This window comes from Cyprinodon variegatus, unplaced genomic scaffold, assembly GCF_000732505.1.
Source record: "Cyprinodon variegatus isolate N-32 unplaced genomic scaffold, C_variegatus-1.0 Scaffold700, whole genome shotgun sequence".
Classification (NCBI taxonomy): Eukaryota; Metazoa; Chordata; class Actinopteri; order Cyprinodontiformes; family Cyprinodontidae; genus Cyprinodon; species Cyprinodon variegatus.
The window spans coordinates 384,795-395,780 of NW_015151153.1; the positions used below are offsets into that span (position 1 = coordinate 384,795).

A 10,986-nucleotide genomic window follows, 5' to 3' on the forward strand; every position below is an offset into this window, starting at 1 on the left:
AAAAAAGTACTCCAGAGTGTTGTTCAGCATGGGGGTGAGTAGAAAATGAAGGCTAATCATGTTTTGGGTGTACTATTCCTTTAAGGAAGACAACATTTCCCATGAGGAGCAGCATGGTAAAAAACAACAGAGTGGTAAAATCCTGATCTCCAGGTCACCTGTAGTTGGATTGAACTGCATGTCTGTTTCTAGTGGCTGTGTGAATTATAAATAAGGTAATGAATCTAACTGAAGAAACAATTTTATATGATGAAGTTGAAAATAAGAAATGTTTAACTTTGGTTTTGTAAAGTATTCCCACTCCCCCGTGATTAGACTCATCAGCGACGGGTGTACTGATAGGTTTAGAGCCTTGAAATACATAAATATAATGTTCTGTTCGATAGTTTAACAGTAAATACATGTATAGATCCCAGCAAGAACGAGCCTGCACAATTTGCACAAATATACAGACTGTCAGGGATCAACTTTTGTCTTTATAACGAATGGGGAAATGAGGAAGTGACGTATGCCGTAAAGCAGTCTGCACATTTGTAGCTGTTTTGTGTGTCCTGGTTATGCAACCCTCCTCAAAGTTGCTTAGTGTCGATGAAAGCGGCACAGACCTCCTCAGGCCATGATAGGTGTCATTCAACTAGTTGTAAGCCCATGTATAATCACAAAAGTTATGAAAATATTTTATGAAGGTTGAAAAGTTACTTAGTGTTGGGTTCATACCTGGAAAGGAGAAAATTGAGTTTTAATTACCAAGAGTCACACACACACATCTTCATATTTAAATGAAACAGAAAGAAGATACACTTGCATTGTGTAACTTCATAAAGCATGCTCTGTGATGCCAGACCAGTAAGTTAGTCAGGCTATAAATATCTAACAATGGAACTAGGTTTGAAACTCTTGGCAAATAACTCTAAACTGCATTCTCACGACACAAAGATAGTTTAGAAAAACAATGTTTTCTTTGCTGCAGCCGCTGGTAACCAGATGTACTGGCTAAACCAGTTTGCAATTTTGAGGTCTCTTGTCTTCCCCTCCTCATGTTAACCTCAAAGCTCTTTTCAATGTGTTTGATGGAGTGGAAAAGCACTGCTGCATACCTAAAAAAAAAAAAAAACAAATGTCACACTGAAAAAACAATATAGAAATAAGTAAAAAATATCTTAAATGAAGTGTATTTATCATTAATTTAGTAGGTAAATAAGATGATTTTGACAATTGAATTTGTTTTTTTACTCTTAAAATAAGATATTTAGAAAAAAATGTGCTTGTAATAAGACAATGCAATGCTTTTTTCTTATTTTAAATGTATACTGTCTTGTTCCATTAGCAAACTATCTCACTTACATCCTCCATTCAAGACAAAATGCACTTAATTTAAGAAAAAATTACTTTTTCAGATTTCAATTTTGTGCAGTGCAGCTTTCTCCAGCTTTGGGATGCGTGAAACATCCTTTTAATGTTTAGATGAATTTTGTCATTCACTCTAAGGCCAAAGACTGACAGCCTATTGGGAGTTAGTTTCCTAGTTTATCCACTTTACTCACTTTTCAGTGGGTAAGGGTGTTTCCTTTGTCAGAGCTATGTAAGATGTGAAGCTGAAAAGTGTCAGAAGAAATTTCTGTGGAACAAATCAAGCCAATTAATTCAATGCAATGTAGCCTCAGGTTAATACGTATATAATATATTCCTTTTATTTTACATTATAAGATGCATGTGCTATTTCTAAGATTTTTTAATTGTTATTTAAAAGAATGAGCTCTCCAAAGCCTTTCACTCAAGGTTTTGTAACACAATGAAATGTTAAAATAATTAAAAACAATTTAGTAAAAATGAAAAAAAAAACTTCAGCTTCAATATTTCGTCAGTATTCAGTATTTAAAGCTTAAACTGTTCTCTTATGAAGTCATTCTTTTGTTGATTCTGATGCACATTTGATCTCTAATTTCTACAATGAAAATTCAACAAACAAACTCAACATAAAATAATAAAAAGTTAAAACAGATTATCATTGGGTTTCACCATGGGTATGCTTTTCTTTAAGCATTGTTATATATGTATTAGAAACTCTGCTCATCATGAAAGGGGATTTGCAGGAACAACAAATTATATTTTCATAAGTTTGGTAACAGTTTGGATAGCCATTGTATAAATTATTCCTGAAGCAGGTGCAGGTAGTTGTAGGAAGATGATGTAATTTTTAGCAGAGTGTAAGATGGATTAAAATAGAGACTAGAACTTGAATGAGTTGAAGGTTTGAATAAAAAGACAGAGTGTCTGTGGAGCACAGACAGAGGGTCAGCTGTGTTATGGAAGAATCCTGCAAGTAACAATGAAAAACTAGGGGATTCATAGCAAAAATTAGGGGTTTATTTATAAAACATGGCGTAGTGTTCATGCTTAAAGTTTTCCTACACTAGAATAAAAAACGCAGACTCATAAAATCACCTGCAACAACCTTTCTCGATTACCTCTGCCTTTGCTTACAAGATTTAATTTCATGTTATAACCTCTAAAAGCCCATCTTACAAATGACTTCATGAATGTTAACATGTATTTTAAGAAGCCAGCTGATAAATTATGTTTTATGGCTTATAATGGCAACCACTGAGAAAGGAACAATGAAACCTATTATGCAGATTATGCAAGCCACATACCTGTACCCTAATTTGAATGTTAAGAGCATTTGTCAGAAACCCCTCTTGAAACACTAAACTGTGGTTAATCCTTTAACCGCCTTGTCAACCCCAACCAGTATTCTGCTGTTCAAATGGTCAACCGTTTGGTTTACCAGGCAGTTAAAGGGTTGGCTCTAACAGAATTGACAAAGACTCCTGGATATGTGTCAAAATGTCTTTAAATAACTGAGCAAAAATCCTATTCCAATCTAAGCTTGTTGTGGACAGAAAGTCTAATGGAAGTGCAAAAGGTGACAAGAAAGGATGGACAAACAAAAGAGATCCTTGTTGGCTTAAACAGATGATCAGTCAGAGAAAATTCAAGAATCTCAAGATTCAGAAAGATTCAGCTTTAAAAACCCACTACATTCAGACACATCCAGAAGATGGGCTTCAACTATTGGGTTCCCTGGGTCAACCAACTTCTGTAAATGAGTCAACTTAGGAGGCATCTCAACTGGACCATTGAGAGAAAGGACTGGACTTTTGGCCAGTGGTCCAATGTCCTCTTTTCTGATGAAACTAAGGTATGGCTTTCCTTTGGGCGTTTGGAAGAATACAGGTGAGGAACAGAACCCAAGCTGCATGGGGTCAAGTGTTAAATGTCCACAGTCAATCATGATTTAGGCTGCAATGTCTAGTTGGTAAACTCTGCTTTTGTAATTCCAAATCTTGACAGCAGTCTACCAGAATATTTTAATGGATTTCATGATTCCTTCTACTGAGGAACGGTATGTAGATATGGCACCTGCCCATATCGACAGAAACACCAAAACCTGGTTTGATGCTCATACCATCACACTGCTTTGCTGGCCAACCAACTCACAAGGCATAAATCGCAGAATTAACCTTTGGGGTATTCTAAGGAGAAGATAGTGAGTGGCGACAATAAAGAGGAACTGACAGCAAGCATCAAGGAATTTAGGCCTTCCATAACTCCCAGGGCAAGGCTGATTGCCTTGTTTGCCTCAATGGCATGTCACAATGAGGCATTGATTAAGGCAAAGGGGTTTCCCAACCAAGAATTGAAGATCGACATATCATTTTGAAAGTAAAATATTTTGAATGATTTAATGTGATCCATTTTTTTTGCTTCTTTCTGCAAAAACTGAGATCCATCCCTCCATCCATCCATTTTCTAGCACACTTATCCCAAGTGGGGTTGCCTCGGGTGCTGGTGCCTATCTCCAGCAGTCAATAGGCGAGAGGCGGGGTACACCCTGGACAGGTCGCCAGTCCATCGCAGGGCCAAAAACTGAGATGTAAATGGTAATTTCTTGAAAGTATTCTAATGTTTTGAATCCTTGTTTTCTTGGGTATTTTGATCTGGAAATCCCTGTTATTGAGATAATTTACATTTTGGGCCCAAAACCTATTATCTCCGAAAGTTGGACTTATTGAGCAGAATACAATTCCATTAGATGGAATTTCCTTGAAAAGGGTCTGAAGATCCAAAAGCATTTCTCTAAGGTGTTAAAATCGGCATATTAACCAGTCATCATCATGGGCCAGGAAATCTTGCTAATCCCTAAAAATACATTCCCTCCCAATTCCCTCATTTACAAAGTCCTCCAGCAGTGCCAGTGCATCCATCACGCATCATTATGCACAAGTGTCACAGACATATTCAATGTTTACAGCAATCACTGCGATTGGCTCACACTTTGTTACAATTTATGTATAACATGTAGTACACAGACATTACCATGATGATTATGGGGAAGATGAATGTGATGGTGGGAAAATGTTGAAATAAAGATAAGTTTGCTTATAGGGCTATTATTTAGGTCCTTATGTATAGTTATGACTGACCAGTGCAAGCATAAAAAAACAGCCCTTTTGAACACTTATGATAAAGTCACTCTATGATTAAAGTGTGATATGGAGTATAATTAAAAGTCTGATAAGAATCAAGACACAATTTCCCATTTCCTTCTCTGTGCTACCATTTCCCCCACCTCCAAAAAGAGCACACATGGATTAGACTTTGTGTGAGGGGTCGCACATCCATCCATCCATCCATCCATCCATCCATCCATCCATCCATCCATCCATCCATCCATCCGTCCATCCGTCCGTCCATCCATCTTCTTCCGCTTATCCAAGGTCGGGATCCCAACTCTGATCCGTTCCTCACCTGCTCTATCACACTACCACACACATAGGATCTTGGGGAAGATCATTACCAGGGTTTAGTCCTCCTGTGCTGGTGGCCTATACCACAGTTTAAATCTACTCCCTGGCCAATATTATTTCCAAGGCAGACATATGTGGGGCATCAGGGTGGGCATGTTAGAGGCAGTTGAGATGGGTTGGCCTTATTGGCTTTGCTTCCAATGCTCACAGCCACATGCCTTTGTTGGAATGTATTTAGACACTAAAGGCTGATACTGAGAAACCAGGTCGTCTGCCTGTTTGTTGCAGCAAATGCAAATGTGCTCGCTGCAAGTGCCCAGTGGGACCTCAGCAGTATGGACTCTAGGTTCACGCACCTCAAGAATTGGGCCCCTTTGGGGTTATCTTTGTGGGGTTGGGCTCAAGGTGCTCTTGTCTACCCTTCTCTGGTGGATGCGGCCATCCCTATGTCTGCCCTCCTTGTGCCCCAGTGATCTGGAGTTCCTTTGGATATCTGGGGCTTGCATCGCCTCTTTTTCTATCCTGGGCCCTGTAGGGCAACTCTGGGGCTGCCCACACCTGCTATTGAGCATATTTTCCTTCTGAAGAAATTTTGTAAATCCTTTTTAATTGTGCATACCCATGCATAAATACCATGGGTGTTTGGTCCCAGTTTTTTAAGGATACACACTACCGTAATCTTAAATATTAAGCTGCAGCTACAGATACATACCACCATGAATTATAATGACACATGGATATCAAAGGGATACTAGCTGCTCTGGAAGCTTTTCTTATGTGTTCCTTGGTTGCCTGTTGACTTCTTCTTGCTCTTGTTATGTTATCCGTTTTCTGTCCGTCTTTTCATGCACTCTTTCCTGTCTCTATCTCTTTCTCCTTAAATTTTAACCCCTCTTTCTTTCTCACCTTCCTTTCTGTCTCCATGTCTGTTGTATTTGATTTTACACCCTAAATCATTTTAGATGAAGTTTCATACAGAATTACCATGCAACACCTTATGGCAACAGTCATGACGGTCTGCTTGTGAAAGCAAATCTGTGGTGCTCTCATCTAGTTCTGGGACATCTCTTCCCAGAGCTGTATTAGCAAAACAGAAACAGTCAATGTAGCAGGATGTTTTTAAACACAAACACCCAAACAGCCAAAACCCAGGAGATTTGTACCAGACAAGGTCTTGGCAAATTGGAAAGCTTCCTGTAGGTGTGATTGCTAAAAATGAGAACCATATATATTACATATAGATATGTTCCTTGCACCTTATCTAACTCTAGATTTTAATGTAAAAAAAAAAACAGAAAGGGGACAGACTTGCTGAAAGTTATATTATCTTGTCTTGACCAAAGCGCTTTTCTATTTTGACCAACAAATACTATTTTTTCTGAATTAGCTTGGGATGAAAGTCCGGTATTTCTTACGACATGTGGGTGCTGGTGGAGGTGAGGCTGCAGCTGAACTCATGCTGTTAACCGGTGCTGAACTTGTCCCCAGTGAAGCATGTGATGAATTATAAGTGACAGAACTTGTGTTAGTCAGAGCTGCAGTCACACTGGCCTCAGAAGAGCTGAAGCTTCCCATGGTGCCATTCCCTGAAGGATGCAGTGTGCTGGAAAAGGTTGCGTTCACAGGTGGGGGCTCAGTGGAGGTCTGCACCACGGTGTCCCCTAGAGGCAAAAAAACAAAACAAAACAAAGACATGTTAAATGAAATGTTCTGAGCAAAACTTTATGTGGGAATTAATGGGATTTTTTGTTTTGCTTTCTGTTTAAAATTTGAATTGCCACAAACAAAAAATGCCAAAACTGTCATGTTTGTTCAAGTATGGGATTTGGGCCTTTCCCATCTGAGGGAAGTAGTTTATAACCTGTTGTTAAATTATGCATATTTTTTATATTTTTTGTCACAGAATGTACTTTCATGTGACCTTATTAGTTTTGCAATTTGAAAAATACCATTTGTCTTTGTTATTTCTTTCACTGGTGCTTTCCCCTCCCTCTGTCCGTCCCTCATTTATTTGCATAATATCTGTCTGCAGTGGTGCAAAAGTACTTGTATCCCTTGACCTTTATACATTTTATTAAGACACTACCACAAATGCAATTTTAACTCATATTTAAATTGTAATTAAGATGAAACCAACAAAAGGTAGCACATACGTTTGAAATTAAAGTAAAATAATGTTCTGATGCTATAAACTTATAAATTTTTGCTAATTAAACTAAGTAGGGAGTCAATACTTTATAGCTTTCTCTGCTGTTACAGCTGCAGGTCTTTTAAGGTGTCTGTCTACCAGCCTTGCACGATTTCAGGAACATTGTATCCAATTTAACTTTGAAACAATCAGTCAGACTAGATGGAGACTATAAAGATAGATTTTTTATTCTTAACTCAGATTTTTTTTATTAAATTCAGATCTGGACTTTGACTTGGCCATTCTAACACGGGAACATGCCCTCATGCAAACCCCTCTTCTGCAGCTCTGTATGTATGTTTGAGATTGTTGTCTTGATGGAAAGTAAAACTTTTCTCTAGTCATAAAAGTAAAAATAAGCATTTCTTCTGCATGGTGCTGCCATCACTGCAGGGAGAGAGGGTTCAGTTTGATGTAAACTTTAGATTAATGGTTAATATTGTATTTTTCATTAGAGCCAAACTGTAAGATTTTGGTCTCATCTGTCAGGTTGTTTCTTCAACACTTATGCACCAGTTTCTCTTTACTGCATTGTATAAAATTCAGTTAAATACACTATAGTTTGAGAATCTGACAGGAAAAAAGTTGAAGTTCAAGGGTTACATTTTTTGTTTATTTTCCCTAACTGCACTCTATGAGACATGTAAATTAGTAAGTTTTAATGTATTTAAAACGAGGGGACCGGAGGGTGTGTTCCAACTACAGAAGAATCACACTCTTAAGCCTCCCTGGTAACGTCTATTCTGGGGTTCTGGAAAGGAGGGTCCGTCGGATAGTTGAATCTCAGATTCAGGAGGAGCAGTGTGGTTTTCATCCTAACCATGCAACACTGGATCAGCTCTACATCGTCTGCAGGATCCTGGAGGGTGAGTTTCTCAACAAGTCTACATGTGTTTTGTGGATCTGGAGACGGCATTCGACTGTGTCCTGCGGGGGGTACTCCAGGCCCTTTAATAAAGGCTGTTAGGTCTCTGTACGGCCGGTGTCAGAGCCTGGTCCGCATTGCTGGCAGTAAGGCGGTTTCTGGTTAGAGTTGGACTCCGCAAAGGTTGCCCTTTGTCACTAACTCTGCTCATAACTTTTTTGGACAGAATTTCTAGGCACAGCCAGGTTATTGAGGGGATCTGTTTTGGTGGCCTTTGGATTGCGTCTCTGTTATTCGTGGATGACGTTGTTCTGTTGGCTTCATCAAAGCATGATCTATAGCTCTCAATGGAGCCGTTCGAAGCCGAGTGTGAAGCGGCTGGGATGAGGATCAGAGTCCCCAAATCTGAGACTATGGTGTTGCGCCAGAAAAGGGTAGAGTGCTTTTTTCGGGTTGGGGAGGATGTACTGCCCCTTATAGAGGAGTTTAAGTATCTTGGGGTCTTGTTCCCGAATGAGGCATCTAGTAGGAAGCAGGCCCTGAACCGGTTTGTTGTTGTGAAGAAAGAGCTGAGCCAAATGTCAAAGCTCTCGATTTACCGGACGATCAATGTTCCATCATTTATAGCCATGAGCTTTGGGCCATGACCGAAAGAATGAGATCCCGGATACAAGCGGCTGAAATGAGTTTTCTCCATAGTGTGTCTAGGCTCTCGCTTAGAGATAGGGTGAGGAGCTTGGTCACCTTCACCAGGAAGGTGAAGAAGGTGAGAGCAGAACAAACACCAAAGGCTGCAGACATACGCTGAACCTATTTAGAAACTTATGAAAGCACTGAAGGAATTTGTTAAGGGTGCGCCTAATGCCAAGAAACAATTAATTAACATTTGGTAATGATCAAGATCATGTGCAAGGTTTAGCCATCGGTCTAAGTCAAAATATGAGGCAAAATGTGCTGCTTGTCTTTGCACTTTGGCCTAAATCCTATGCATGTTGCATGAGAAATATTATCCTGGCAACAAATTCTCCCTCCTGAACTGTGGACCTCAACAGCTTGGCTGCCTCTCTGATTAACGCTCTCCTGGTCCAGTCTGTCTATTAACCAGGATGCCAATGTCTTCATAGGTTTTCAGATGTTGCACACACCTTCCACCCTCCCATGATTGGCTGAATCGACCCCCATGAGATTTTCAAAGCTCCAAAAGTGTCCCCAACATTCTGTCCAACTTGTCTGCTGTGTTCCTTAGTCTTCACCAAGCTGTTTGTTCTCTAACGAACCTCACACCCTTCACAGAACAGCTGCATACAGACTCAGATTACATTAGCATACAGGTGGACTCTGTTTACTAATTAGGAAACCTCTCACAGAGCAATATGACAGAATACAAATGCACGCTGCACCTGTCAGAGGCATTTTTGCAAGTAAAATTTCCCTTTTCAGTTATTATCATGGCCAACATTTTATTGGTCTATCACATTAAATCTCATCAGACTATATCAGGTCAAAGGACAAAATACTAAAATAATTGTAAAGGGGAATTAATGGATTTTTAAAGCACCTTTAGAGACAGATAAAAAACAAAAAACAAATGTTCCCTCTGATCTTCTTAAGCTTAAATCTCTTTACTTATATTTTATTTATTATAAAAAATAGTTTTATATATAAGTAGCAATCACCCGCTATGATGACCTCAGTTTTTCTAATTCTTAGTATTTTCTCTATCGGTGTAGAATATGATTTATCTCTCCTTATCCACCTCATTGCTATAAAAAGCGTTGCTAACAGGCTATCCCGCAGGTTTCAGATGTTTTCCTGTTTCGACATGTTCCTTTATAAGGAATCTGTTATCTCCACTGGATTAGTCATCAGACTCTAACAAGGTCTGTCACCTGCAGAAAATTAGTTTCGTTTTTTGACAAATGTTTATGTCGCCTCAAGTCTTTCTTTATTTTTCATCTCTTATCTTTTAATTCTATTATCTAGAATCTGTTTCATCTACATTGAAATATCTATATTCTATACCTTTTTGCCCTCCTGTCACCTGGACTATAGCCCCACTCTGGGCTCTGACACATTTATCTACATCAGGTACTTTCAAAAACCAAGAGAAAGTGAAACGTTTTGAGTAATAACCATTAGTGTCAAACAGAAACTTTGGAATTAATCTTTTTCTGAGTACCAATGAAATATCTCCAGTACTGTTTGGGACTTTCCTGTGTCTGATGCTGGAAAGCCCCCCTTATACAATAACAACAACTCAGTGCAGAAGACATCTTAAGGCCCATTACAGAAAAAAAATATAAGCTCAAGTTAAAGAAACATCAGTTTTATATTTGTCCAACCAGAGTAGATTATTACAGAGGATATTCGTCCATAGAGTTGCAATTATTAGATACAGTCTAGGATGCCTGTTGTCCTGTAGAAAGTATTCAATCCACCAAATCGTTAGAACTTGGAAAGTAAAATAAAAGTCTGATTTCCATTTATATTCAGCCTCCCTGAGACTAAATCCACAGTATATAAAGTTGCAGAAGCAGCTCCTGCCACTGTTACAACTGCAAGCATTTAAATACAGTTTATCCCTACTAGCTCTGCACATCAAGACACCGAACCTCCACCAATTAGAATTTTTAAAATCAGGGAAAAGCTGATGTAGTTCTTCCTGGAAGGACTGCTGTACAATCATAGATATTTAGTACCTTTAGAGAAATATTTAATAAATATTTAGTTCTGCTAGATGGGAGATTCTCTGTAGTGTGTCTGGGCTCTCCCTTAGAGATAGGGTGAGGAGCTCAGTCATCCGGGGAGGACTCAGAGTAGAGCCGCTGCTCCTCCACATCGAGAGGATCCAAGTGAGGTGGCTCGGGCACCTGGTTAGGATGCCTCCTGAAGGTCTCCCTGGTAAGGTGTTCTGGGCACACCCCATGGGGAGGAGACCCAGAGGGAGACCCAGGACACGCTGGAGGCAATATGTTTCTCGGCTGGTGCGCCTTGGGATTGCCCCAGAGAAGCTGGCCCAAGTGGCTGGGGAGAGGGACATCTGGGCATCCCTACGTAAGCTGCTACCCCCGCAAACCGACCCCGGATAAGCAGAAGAGGATGGATGGATGGATGGATGGATG

General features: G+C 39.6%; 1 protein-coding gene across 1 annotated transcript in view; it reads right to left on the reverse strand.

The window, feature by feature from the left end:
- The window catches only part of LOC107097469 (uromodulin-like 1), a 29,115-nt gene that overhangs the window by 8,737 nt on the left and 9,392 nt on the right, over nucleotides 1-10,986 (reverse strand). The window contains exon 7 of the mRNA XM_015394616.1: nucleotides 6,227-6,472. Within this exon, the coding sequence (XP_015250102.1) occupies nucleotides 6,227-6,472 (246 nt within the window). The remainder of the gene's footprint in view (nucleotides 1-6,226; nucleotides 6,473-10,986) is intronic.